The sequence below is a fragment of the Colletotrichum lupini genome, chromosome 10 (assembly GCF_023278565.1).
Source record: "Colletotrichum lupini chromosome 10, complete sequence".
Classification (NCBI taxonomy): domain Eukaryota; kingdom Fungi; phylum Ascomycota; class Sordariomycetes; order Glomerellales; family Glomerellaceae; genus Colletotrichum; species Colletotrichum lupini.
Window position 1 is genome coordinate 3,761,837 of NC_064673.1, and position 13,578 is coordinate 3,775,414.

At 46.2% G+C, this 13,578-nt stretch overlaps 3 protein-coding genes across 3 annotated transcripts; 2 read left to right on the plus strand and 1 right to left on the minus strand.

The window, feature by feature from the left end:
- Positions 1-1,396: 1,396 nt before the first annotated feature.
- CLUP02_18263 (uncharacterized protein) lies at positions 1,397-7,797 on the plus strand (the record flags this gene model as incomplete). The annotated part of the gene is made up of 4 exons (XM_049297165.1): positions 1,397-1,864; positions 1,927-2,530; positions 2,593-7,079; positions 7,144-7,797. 4 exons carry the CDS (start codon positions 1,397-1,399, stop codon positions 7,795-7,797), a joined length of 6,213 nt encoding a protein of 2,070 aa, XP_049138389.1.
- A 290-nt stretch (positions 7,798-8,087) lies between these two features.
- Positions 8,088-8,774, minus strand: CLUP02_18264 (uncharacterized protein; the record flags this gene model as incomplete). Its single annotated transcript, XM_049297166.1, has 1 exon — positions 8,088-8,774. One exon carries the CDS (start codon positions 8,772-8,774, stop codon positions 8,088-8,090), a length of 687 nt encoding a protein of 228 aa, XP_049138390.1.
- A 4,205-nt stretch (positions 8,775-12,979) lies between these two features.
- CLUP02_18265 (uncharacterized protein) lies at positions 12,980-13,213 on the plus strand (the record flags this gene model as incomplete). The annotated part of the gene is made up of 1 exon (XM_049297167.1): positions 12,980-13,213. A coding segment is annotated over one exon (234 nt), but the record flags the coding sequence as incomplete, so codon positions are not given.
- Between the last annotated feature and the right edge of the window lie 365 nt (positions 13,214-13,578).

Consider the following 13,578-nt stretch of genomic DNA (forward strand, 5'->3'; position numbering starts at 1 on the left):
CCACGCTGCCTCTCTATCCCACCAGTGTCCGTTGTGGAACATGGTCAACAGGACGAGGACTCGAGCGATCCTAAAACCGCGGAGCTCCTAGCACATTGATTGGGCCCTTTGGGATTCTGCAGCCGAGTCCTCAGCACTCTGGGACGTTTCCGTCGGTTCGGAGGTTGAGCCACAAAAGTCAAAGAGAACCAATCGCTGACCACATCCTTAGACCTAGTTTCACGCAACGAAGCTCTTCCGCCCTGCGTGTAGATCATCGGTAGAGACACGCTCCCCGGACTTCCAGCTCGGGCTAGCATCGCATCCGGCAAGTCCGCTTCAGTCGGCCGTGAAAACGCCACATTTCCGTTTTGAGAAGCGTCACATATCAGCAACGTTCAGCTCTCGTACAGGCATTCCAACTCTGCGGTGCTGAGTTTCAATAGTCACAACACCTGCAAGCCTCGTAGCTTTCTTTTCTGCCAATGGGTGCGATCTTCACGAGTTTGTGGAGATGATTCTAAACTTCGTCCGCTCGCGGGTTAGCTCTGCAAAGGTTACACATCTCTAGCAGCCGGAGGCACCGACGTCCCATCAGATAGAAGTGCCGGTTCGAACGGTCGCATCGCCAAACGTCGCTCACTTCTGTAAGCGGGGAATGCCATTTTGAGAACCCGTCATCGAGGCCAGCCAGCCACAAAGGTGATAACGTTTTCACAGCACAACTATTTTCACATTAACATGCATTTCTGCAGCTCCCGCTGCATACAGCAACCATCTGTTCGGGAAGAGGGGTTGTCCGTTCATCGAGACATGATTCGGATTATCAAACATCTCATTCCCCCCCCTTCAGCGCAGACTTGACTGTCTTAGGACACATCTTTCTTGCGTAACATCCCATTGGCTCTAGGAACGAAGCTCAGTCGGCAGACCGAGGTGAACTTCACCATGCCCTTGGTGCCATTCTGCGATGCGAGCATCTTGAGGGAATTGCGTTAAATTTCTTGGGCCACTCATGGTCAACCTGGGGACGCCCGTGTCTCACACGAGCAATATGATCTTCAGCCCTTGTAAAAACTCGGGATACCCGTCGACCTCATCCATGCTGGTGTACGAGAAGAAGACGCTTTTCGGGATCCCTTGATACTAGTCAAGCTGCTTATAAGTTGGAGCAATATTCCCATAAACTTGGGAAAGCTTCAGGACTGCCCATCTGAGAATGCTTGGATTCCGCAGAAACCCATTGAGTGTGTTTACTTTCTCCTCGTTCCACTGCCAACATTACCCCATGAATAATCCCCGCTGAAGTGTACATCTTCAAACAGGTCGCAGGAAGCCCTCGAACTCGTCATCTATCTTGTCGGTCAGCTCAGACAGCCAGTCTATCGACGACGTACCAACAGTAGCAGACACAAAGATGTCCGTCTACGCAACTTCCAATCAGGGCTCTTTGGCCCGAAACTCCATCAAGCAGGAGTCCAGCGCCGTACACATTGACGAAGTTAACGTCAGCGACGCTTCAAGGTCGTCGTCTATCAGCTTGGACGCCTTGACCATGGTCGCCTCCAACGACGGCCACATGTCATACCGCGTCGTGCGTGTCATTGATACAGCCAGACGTATCCAGAAGAAGCTCGTCCACGAGGTCGAGGAAGTCACCCACAATCACTTCCAGACCATCGATCTAGACGCTTACCTGGCATACATCTCCGATGAGCGTCTGACACACATGCCTCCCAAGGGCAGTCAGTGGGATCGCGTCCTGAAGTCGGCCGAGTTCTTCGGCCTTCAGCTGGACGAATACTCGCGCCATATCCAGTCCTTCATCGAGGGCTGCTCGCTTGTGCGCGACACAGCGTTGGCTACTTGCTACCTATTGCTTGAGGTAAATCAAACAGTCTTACAACTCCCCGGCTACGATGCCGACGCTGACACTTCCCCAACCAGCTCGGACACGATCAAGCACAGGCACTGGAGCCCACCTTCAATGCTCTATATGAGCTTGGCTTAGTGCTCGGCCACGCCATCAGACTCAACGGCATGTTCACCGCAAGCGATGCCATCCGCTACGAGCTGAGTCGCATCTTTGATAGCATGCTAAAGCTCGTCGGTGATGTTGCCCTCTACTATCGCTCCCGGATCAACAGCATCTACAGCGGTTCGGTGACGATTGACTTTGACGCCCAGTTCGGCTCACAGATCACCAGGATCTGGACCCAGCGAGAGAACCTCTTCAACCACATGTGGCAGTACAAACTCGGTTCCAAGAACCGCCGACTAGACATCACCACACTTCGTCGTCACTTGCTCCCTACACGGGAATCAGCAAAGTCTCATGTGTATGGGCGTGTTGCCGATCGCAAGTTGCGTGTCGATGGGACATGCGAGTGGCTTTCGCATGACTTGCATGACTTCCTCAGCAGTGATGACAAGATCTTTACTGTTACTGGCGGAGAGGGCTGCGGCAAAAGTATGCTTGCCGCATGGGTACGGGAGAGGCTGGAACGCCCGATCAACCGTGTCCAGTATGAGACTATCTCCTACACATTCTGTAAGTTCTCTCGGTGTTTATACGCTCCGCGAGTGATGCATGAGCTGATGTTTGGGCCCTAGCAACCGATATCCCTTCGGAGACAACCCCCATCGCCTTCCTCAAGAGCCTCTTGTCTCAGCTCCTCGAGATTAACGTTGGTGACGTCGCTCTCTTTGAGAAGCTCGAAGCCATCTTTGATCATGCTTCGCCCTACCACAACAGCGCAAAGCTAGAGAGTGACCTATGGGAGGCCCTCGACTCGAGCTTATCTTCAATTAACAGTAAGAAGGTCAATCTCAGCATCATCATCGACGGTCTCGATGAGGTCTCAGGTGGCGCTACCAAGGCAGGGGAGCTTCACAAGCGCCTCCACGCCAGCATAGGAAAGCTTCCCAGGACCCAAGCAGTGACATTCTCACGGCCCATCTCACACCTTGGCGGCAGCGGTTGCAAGCACGTAGTCGTCACCCCTGATCACGTTCGGGACGACATTGAGCTTTATCTCGCCAACAGACTTGGGCGAAGCTGCTGCTTTGTGGCACAGAGCGAACAGGCAAGAAGGGACTTGCTTTGCCAGCTTGCGGACCAGGCCAAGGGTTCGTTTCTATTTGCCTACCTTGCCAGAAGGCTTTTCTCCGCAGTCTCGGACTTTGGAGTCTTCAGAGGCATCATCGCTGGCTGCAAATCCGATGTCAAAGCCGTCATTGGAGAGTTGATGAAGAAGGTCAACCTCAAGGAGGAGTACGGCGAGAGCAAGACCTACAACCTATTCACGTTCATGGTCACCGCCCAGCGCCCGCTCACACTCGGTGAGATGACAGACCTCCTGGGAGTCTCGTTGTCGACACGCACTGTTTCTTCTGGTGCTGATGTCAAGGGGCCTGTAAGCAACACCCAAGGTCTTGTGGTGATCCGCCACGGTACTCTGCGGTTCAAGCACTCCACCATCAGGAAGTACGTCCAGAGCCTTTGCGGCTCAACCCTCATGTCTCTTCACGACTCCCACCGCCACCTCACCATGGCCCTCCTTCTTTTTGCCAAGACCAAGTTCAGCAATTATACTTGTGAGCCGTCTATGGAACTGGTTGCCGAGGAGACTTTCCATGAGTGCTTCCAAGCGTACCACATCGTCAGCTACATGGTGCGCCACTGGGTTTCCCATTTCCGCTCATCGTCACTTTGCGGCCAAAACGGCACCATCACCTTGACTTCCGAGTTCAAGGATGTTTTTCCCGACTCCATCTTCTTCACAATGCTGGAATGGCACTACTGGCAAACACAGTACGCCATCAAGGAGACCATTGAGATGCATAGCTTGAGTCTCCGGATCCGTTCTACTTGTTTCGGCGAGAAGAACCGATCATACCTCCAAAGTCTCATCATCCTCGGAAGCCTGCATCGGAGTCAGTCTGAGCATGCTTTCGCGGCCGAGTTCTTTTACAAGGCTTCGCATCTTGGGCAGACTATCCTTTACAAGTTCAGCCCTCTCGTGGTTTCATGCACGAACCTGTTCCTCACTTGCACCGAGACTCTCACCTTCACCAAGCGCACTCAAACGGTTACGCACCGTGAAGAGATGATCAAGTTCATGATTGAGATCTCCAAGAGCAAGCAGGGAGCCCGCAGTGATGCCGTCATCAAATGGTATGAGGCGCTCGCTAAACTCTACATCGATATCAAGGAAGAAGAGCTTGCGATGTCTATCTACAGCGAACTTCATATCATAATTACCGCCCGTTTCGGCAAGGGCTCGAAGAAGGAGGGGTCAATTGCCGAAGCCATCTCAGGCATGACCGTCGTTCTGAAGGCTAGCGACAAGAAGATCCACAACCATAGCCAGTGGCACTCGCTCTTGTTCGACACTGCGGACGACTTGTCGTTCACCGACGTCCGTCGCATCAAGATTCTCATTAGCCTAGCTGTTGAGTATGAGTCCAAGGGCCACCTAATTCAAGCTGAGAGGCTATACATCAGCCTCTGGCGGGGCATTCTCGAAGTCTGCCGTACTAGCAAGGTGACAATCGAGCTTCACATTCAGAAGATCAACATTGCCATCGAGTACATCAACTTCCTCAAGCGCGTCAAGCGAACGGAGGAGGCTTGCAACATCATGATTTGCGTCTGGGCCGAGTACGAGAACCAGTCTTTTGAGTCCGAGATTATCATGATTCGCCTCAGGGAACTTGGTATTCTTGCGAAGTCTTTCGGCATCCTCAGCGTATCCATGTCCATCCTCAAGAAAGTCTGGGGCTGGTTCAAGGAGAGGAAGACTGTCGAGAGCGAAGAGGCTCAATCCACTACCACAATCATCACCGAGGTCGTCGAGGAGATCACCGAGACCTATGTCGAGACCAAGACGACCACCACCGTCGTTGAGACCGTCACCAGGGAGATCTGGGAGACCAACTATCAACGGTGCCGTGGTCGCAAGGCCGATAGAAATTTCTTCAAGTCTTGCTTGGCGATGGTCAACCTCTATCTCAAACTTGAGAATTGGGCTGAAGCCGAGGTCGTAATTCGCCAGTCTCTCGAAGTCACTTGGAAGGGCGTCTTGTCAGTCGACTCCAAGTTGACCATCGAGGGCGAGTTCATCTCCGAGCGCATACTTGTCGCACAGCGTCTTGCTCTCTGCTATCATCGTCAAAGGCAATTCGAGAAGGCGGATGCGATCTATCTCCGGATCTACAACGCCTGTTTCTCGAACCTCAAGGCTGACAATGTGTTGATCTTCGAGGCGGCTGAGGCCCTGGTTCAGTTCTGTGAAGACTTCCACCGTCACGAGAAGGTCATTAACATCTACGTCAAGCTCCTGCAGCATTACCGTAAACATTTGTCATCTGGTCACAGCCTGCAAGTCAGTATTCTCTACAAGCTCGCTGCTGTCTACCACAAACTTGGCCGCAGAGAAGCTTATGACTGCTACGGCGAAATCGTCACCATCTTCTCCAAGGACGGGTGCTGCCATGGAAGTGCACTAGATGCAGCCATCATCGTCCTGAACCACTACCACGCTGAGAAGCGCTGGGCTGAGCTGCAGAAGATTTGCGTCACGCTCTGGACCACGTTTGTTCATCACAATCGTGAGATCAAGTTCACGCAGGAGATCGTCGAGCTCATTTACGAGCGATACCGATATGTCCTTGAGTTCCACGCTAAGGTCGAGTTCTCGGTTCGCTACAAGCTCACGATTGAGTATCGCGAGACCGCGACCAAGGTCTTTGGCGCCAATGCTGCCATCGTCATCAAGGCTTTGATCGCTCTGGCGGAGTTGTGTGAGACTTCCGAGGAGCACTACCACGAGTCCATTACCATCTACGAGGAGGTTATCAAGAAGACTACGACCACCAACGTTATCTCAGAGACCACCGTCAGGACGATCAAGAAGCGTCTATCGAAGCTCTACGTGACTGTCATCACAACCAACAAGGTGACAACCACCACAACCATCGATCGTGCGATCGGAGTCAGTCTTGAGATATACGCCCAACTCAAGATTGAATTCGGCTGGTGGCACGAGAAGACTCTGTCTAAACTCAAGGAAGTTGTCTTGCTGTACAAGAAGATTGGTAACAAGGAGGCTCACTCCTCCATCGCCCAGCTTCTACAGGTTTCTATCATTGAGATCATCACTACTGTCAAGATCTCTATGAACCTCCATGCGTCAGCCAAGACGCTGGCGTCCATTTACCTGTCTGCGGGCATGGTCCACTATGGCCAGGATCTTCTCCGACAGCTGCGATACCTGCTTCTCTTCCCTGGATTCGAAGGCGGAGAGAAGGATGTCAACATCAAGATCTCCGGCCAGTCGAGCAAGGTATACTTGGTATTTTTGATCTCGTTTGAGCAGGCTCTCAACGGAGATGCCAAGGTACGGTACAGCTTCTCTGAGCTGATGGCATATGTGCTCCTCGAGACAGTTCTCTACGAGCAGTACATGTCTGTTATGGCTACGTGCACCGATTCGACAAGGATCGAGACGATCATTGAGCCAGCAGCCCGCCTCCGCTTCGTCTGGCAGTCCCGTGGCCGCAACGGTTTCGTGGACGTGCTTGACAAGAAGCTCTTCGCCCTGTTCACCTCGCGTTACTTCAAGTCTTCAAGCTCTCAAGACGACAGGAATGCCAGATTCGCCTTCTACGTCGCGCTTCTCAACGAGATCGGCGGTGGCATTGCCGATAGGGGTACTGTCGACTTTGGTCTGGTGTCCTGCAAGGCCGCCTACACTGCTGTCAGAAGACTCATGGTTGAGGAGAAGGACTTTGTCAGAGCTCAGAAGGTCGCGCAATGTGGATTTGACTTTGCGCAATCCCAGCGATTCTATCACCAGCGCAACTGCTACGTTTGGGGCTTTCGTTTCGCCGAGGTCCTGGCTGGCATCCGCGTAGACACGTGGAAGTCTGCCGGCAAGCAACAGCAGGATGAGCTGCTTTCCATCAGCCGCAACATCTTGCAACATGTGTTGACGGTCTTGAGAGACGATAAGGTCGAGTTTACTAGCCTTCGCTTCGAGGACATTTCCGGACTTGTTCGCCTCCTTGGCGAGCAGAAGAACTGGGCAGAACTTGAGGTAAGTTTCATACAGTCTTCAACGACTAACAGCTTTGTGCTCTGTACTAACTGTTCCTTTCCAGAGCCTTCTTACCTCGCTTTGGCGATCCAGAGAGGTTCAACGCAACTGTGGCGTGTGGTCTCCTGATATCGTGCTGACAATCGGCTCCCTGTTGGTCAACGCGCACGAGCTTGCGGGTCACCTAGATCAAGCCATCACCCTCTGCGAAACTATCTACTACAACGTTCGTCAGTCTCGTGGTGGCTTGGATTCTTCCGCATTCTACTTCTCGAACCGCCTAGCCTACCTCCTGCGCCACGCCAAGCGCCTTCGCGATGCTGGACGTGTGCATCTGGATGTTGTGTGCGATCTTGACGAGCACCTTTCCGCAAGTCAAGGCGCGGATAAGGATGAGCGTCTTCGTGCCGCGGCTGACATGCATCTCGACGGCATGCGACGATGTGGCTGGGCCACCCGCGGTGACGTGAGAAACACAGGTGAGATCCTCGAGAGACTGAGAGGATATGGTAAGCTCAACGTGCCGTCCATTGAGAATTGGTCGGCAGCGGATGAGAAGAAGGAGACGAGCCTTGTGTGGCCCGAGACGATCAAGTGGGATCTCGGTAAGCCTGAGACTGAGGTCCAGGCGCCGAAGAAGAGAGATTTGTTGTCTCCGGCCAAGGAGCGATGGAGTCGCTTGGGATTCAGGCGGCTCGGGTCCGAGGTGGCGCACTAAATTTGGAGTTGAGATCTTTTAGTTTGGATTATTCTGCGGGTATGTCGAGAGCATGAAGGAGTTTCTGGGGAAGTTTACACATCGATCAACACTGGATCACGCCACGTTTCTTTGAGTCATGTTTCCTTAGGTCTATTTAAATCAACGCTGTTTAAAACACTAATACCGCAATTGATTTGATCAATATGTTTACTTATTTATACGCGGACGATGGCAGTAACGATTCTACATATTTCTGGACAACTGGATTCTGGGGCTAGTGTAAGGTAAACCATGGTCCATCCGATACATCATACCCCAATATCCAGGTTTTGATCCAATATCCTCGTTTGAATGTATCGTTCCAAAGTCTTTCCAATACTCTCGGAGCCCTCGCGTTCGAATTCGAATTCATGAGCATACGAGCCGTCATTCTTCTCTGTTCCGTAACCCACCCCATGAACGCCATCTTGTAGAGTCAGCCCCGCAGCCAAAAGCGTGCCCTCAAATTCCCAGAGGTTCAACTCCTTGGCAGTGTCGAATACTGGATTATCGGCGTCCATTTCTAGGTGGGCCCTGAAAGCCTCCGTGTATCGATCGACCCAATCGTCATAGGCCTTGTACCATGTCTTGGAATATCTCTCTAAGAGGTCGTCGTCTTCGACAGGCTGGCCGCAGAATTCGGGATTCGCGAGCCAGTTCCAGACGTACCACAGGAAATTTGTCCCAAAGTCCTCCCAAATGCAGTATTTATATCCTGGTAAAGAAGGCCCATACTCTGGTAGAGCTTCTGATTGGTGGCCTGGCTTCAAGGAATTCTCTTCGTGAGCCTGCAACGATGTCGATTCTGTCTGTGACTGCTCGATTGAATTTTGCTCCTCCATTCGAGACAGAGGCTTGTCTCCAACCTGGGTGACTGGGACCTGTGGCTCGACATGCACTGTTTGTGGCTCGTTGACCGACTCCTGATCCTCCGTCTGGGATAGGGGTGCGGACATAGGTTGGATGGCTGATGGTTCCTCTGGCTTTACTTGCGCTGTCGTGTTGGCAAGGAGTAACTTCAGGTCCTCCTTCAGGCGGACTTCGAGAGAGTCGCCTGAGAGCTCAATGATAAGGCCATAGGGGGTAGTGATAGAAAAATGGATTTCAACTTTAGCAAGTGCCAGTAGTGCTTTAATAGATTTGAATGGAGGAGACATCGTAAAATATTAATGACTCGATGGAATTCTGAGGAAATGAGATGTTGATTAGCTTCAGCAAATGACTGATCTGGTCAAGAGATAATTCACATATTAGTATTGTGAGAATAGGGGACTGAGGCCGCCCGTTGCTGTGCTAAAAGCGCCTTGCAGCAGTCAGAGCCCACAGGTGACACAGGTAGGTAAAGTAGGCAGCATTGTCATCCATGCTTATTATGACACTTTTTCCACTTGCAGGGGTGACGGCCAGAAGACCTAACCAACAGACCTAAACAACAGACCAAACCAACAGCGATTGAGATATCATAACAACTGGAGTGGGCGCATCCCATTTTTAGGAATTTCCGAGCGCTTAGGGTAGAATACAGGGGCCATGGGTTTTCGGGTCCGCTCCCAGCGCCTGCGTGCGATGAAATGCCTGAAACCATAAGCACCAACTGACGAGGAACTAGCAGAGCATTGCTCACAACGGGCCCTTCCAATCGGTCTACAAACCTAGCTATACCGAAAGACACCAGCGCTTACAGTAAATAGGTATCACGCCGTAACTAAAGCTCACCGTGTCTTGCACTGTCGGATTGGAAGTCCAATTCGACCGCGGCATACAGCCGACTGCGCAGGGGCTAATTAGGGGCCCTATTTACGATTATCGTAGCCAGCCTAACCTACGGTTAGAACCTCCTTTTTATACTTACTATGTAGATATTTATATAGTTTAATTAATCTCTTCGTTACTTACGGTTCGAACTAACTACCTTATAATAGGGATACTAATATTAATTAGTAATTAAACTTTACTATCGTAGATCGGTAAAGTATCTCGCTATATAAAAAAGACGACCTCTTAATACTATACGGGATAGGAGATTCGTACTAATTAACCTTATAAAAATAGATAAAAAAGGAGGCGATTCTTAAATACCGCACGAAATTAAGTAATTATAGCCCTTTACTACTTACGAGAGGTCGACGTTTATTATATTAAACTACGTTAATTAACGGAACTACTTAAGTAACTAGCCTTTTACCGTCGCCCTAAGTAGCTTTTTTACTAAACGATTTTTCTATAACCGGCCCGTAATTAGAAATTAACTAATTAAATTAGTAAAAGTATAGTATAAAAGAGCACCGTGCGATCGAAAAAGGGGATCTCTAAACGTAAATATTCTTATTTAGTAACAAAAGTAACCCTATAAGAGTTATTAAACTAAGAGATTTACGGTATATAGGAAAGTCTATTACTACGAGGATTTTATAAGTATAACCTTAAGCCCGCGATCTAAACGACCTCTTCGTAGCTCCTTTAACTACCCCCCGGATATTATTTAAAAATATAATATAGGGAACGGTCTAACGAGGGAGGAGGGGATTTAGAGGTCCTAACGGTATCGAGCTAAGAGTATTACGGATCTCAGAAATTAACTAAAGAAGCTATTTAGAGATTATAGAGAGCACGAGGCTTAAGAGGCTAGAAGTATACGGGATAGCGGAAATCGGTAATTAGTAAAGATCTTAAGACTAATTACTATATCTTCTTATAGTAATATAAACGTCTACTACTATTATTATTAAAAAGAACTACTAAAACTTACCCTTTTTTATTAAATAAAAAGGAGGATCTTAGTAAATATAATAGCTAGCGATTTAAAAAGGTAGTAATAATCGTTAGAAATAATAAAAACGAGAGTAGTAGCGAGATAGCGAGAGGAAGCGGGAATCTCTTAGACTTTAATAAATTCGTTAAGTAGCAAAAGTACGGATTTACTACGACCCGCGCGCGGATTAAATATATCCTTATTAAAATTAAATACGCTAATAATTACTAATACGGGTATAAGCTAGAGTACGACCCTTAGCGAGTTAGGGTAAAGAAAAAGAGGACGAAACCCGATCCTAGATAAAATCCTAATCCTTTATAAATAGGTAAATATTAACCCGGACTATTAGGGGACGTAGATATATAAAATCGTAAATTAGCCTAACGGTAAGTAAATTAATACGGTATTAATCTATTTAACTAAGGTCTATAAAAAAAAGGGCTATAGGGGTAACCCCTATTCTATAAGATCGTAAACGACCTTAGCTACTAACTAAATAAATAGTTCGTAAGCGTAAGCCTAAGAATCGTAAAAGTAATTAATAAATTCCTCTATAGGCGAGGGGTATTACTAGCATAATTATAATTATAAGAGTTATATAAAATACTAGTAACGATAATTATAAAAGAGGAATTCGTACTATAGAACTAAGCATAGGTTAATAGAGCGTATAATCGCTTTAACGAATTTAAAAAAAAGGTAAACGACCCAGATTTCCTCCCTATAATTACTAACGGAAATCTATTATCGTAAAAGGATATACCGGGGCAAAATATAGTACTAGAAGTACGATAATTAATAATTCTACCTATTTCAATTTATAACTCGTTACCGCTACTAATACGAAATTCGGTACTAATTAGCTAATAAAAAAAGAAATAAACGACCTAAAGTTATTAATAGTACGTAGCGACGCAGGGTTCGTATATAGATACTAAAAATCTAGTAGCGAATACGAGGTAATTTATAAACCTTAAAAAGATCTTTTTAAAAAAGAAATTATATTCTAGGGGGAAGTATAAGGTCTTATAAGAAACCCTAACGATGTTTTATAATTACTATAAAAAAGTCGGAATTAGGGAATACTAGTACTATTTAGTAATTAATATCGTACTCGTAAATAAAGTTTCTAATTATTACTACGAAGCGGTGCGTAATCTTAATCAAAACGACTTTCTTAGTATAATTAACGTAATCCGAAGCCGCTTCGAGACCTACGATAAGAACCTAGAGCTCCTATCAAAGCTACGAGCGATTTTTTTTATATTTATAACTAGGATAATAGAGGGTAAATTGCGAATAAAGATCTTTAAAGAGCTTATTAATCGAATTAATAAGCTAGCGAAAACCTAGCTAAATAAGGGGATAAACGAGCGAAAAGTTAGATATTTTTATACCGTAGTCTAGCGTATACTAGAAGTAAAGATTACTTTATACTAAGTACCCGAAGACTATAAGACGCTCTACTCGAGGCTAAGATCTAGCTTTAATATTAAAACGAGAATACCGTACTAAACCTACCTCTAAGTATACGACGGCCCTTATTAGTAATATTAGGTCGATCGAACGTATAATAAGAAAAGAAAAGAGGCTAGATATAGTAATCGCTAGTAAAGAGGCCTAAATTCGTTAAATAAGTAAAGATTTAACTTATAAGTAGGGTAATAAAAAAAGTAATACTATATTTATAAAAAGGATAGATATTAGTTAAGTAACTACTCTAAAAAAGAGCGTACTAAATCGTACGAATAGTATAAAAAGTCGAGGGTAATAAATAGCAAAACTAGCCCTCGTTAGTTTAACTAATTCCTTATTATATATAAGGGCAGATCCGGGGGCACGGAACCTAGCGACAGTAGCTAAAGTAGCGGCCTAAAGTATATACCCCCTATAAGAGATTTAAAAAATAAAGAAGATCTTACCCCCTATACTAACGAATTAGATTATAACGAAATCGACGATATTAACTACTCTTTTTTTACCCCGTTAGCCTCTAGAAGATATATAAGGCTAAACGAATAAAGGGTAATAAAAGCTCTTAATAAGTAGGCTTTTATTTATAGATAGTAAGGGAAGGTCCTTTAAATAACGGATATAGAGGCGGCTAAAAAGGTAAATCTAATAGGGCCAAAGCCTATTCTCTTAATAATTAAGGAGAAGACGCTATTTCTCTCGATATTTAAAAAAAAGGAACATAATATTAAGCAAATCTAGGGGTAACTAGAGGGGTCCTTTTTATACTACTTAGATCCCTTAAATACTAAGCTTATATAAGTATTTTATGCGAGCGAAAGGTACGGCCTAGATAATTTCTATAGGATTATCCTAGATACTAGGGCATCGTAATAGTTAACTAGAGAAAAAGGGTAATTCTAAGTACTATAAAAGATCGTATTAGTAATACTTAATACGTCGATAGTGGGTATTACGAAGATTAGTTTCGGCCTAGGTAAGGAAATCGTCGCCCTAAGTATAATAAAAATAGAGACGTATTTTAGAACGATAACTTTTTATATTTTACCCGTTAATACCCCATTTCTCTTATATCTAAAAAATATAGATCGACTAAGTATTATATTTAATAATACGAGGAATAGAATCTTTAGTAATAAGTACTTCGAGGTAGTCGAACGACGATAGGGGTATGCGTTTATAAAGCTTATTAACGATACGAAGTCGATTAATTACCTAACGGAAAGTGAGCTTAGAAGACTATACTAGAGATTTAGGTACCCATCGGTTACGAGGCTATATAACCTCCTAAAGTAATTAAGTAATAATAATATCGAAATAGGGGCGCTAGAGTAATTAATAAAAGTATATTACTAATACTAAATAAATACGCAGAGCCTACGTAAATTCAAATTTAAATTGCGTAATAAGCTTAATTTTAATTAGGAAATCGTCGTCGATATCTTCTACTTAAATAGTCGGCTAGTACTATATATAATTAACATAGTTATATCCTTCTAAATAGGGCAATTCCTCTAGGATCTATAAGTAAA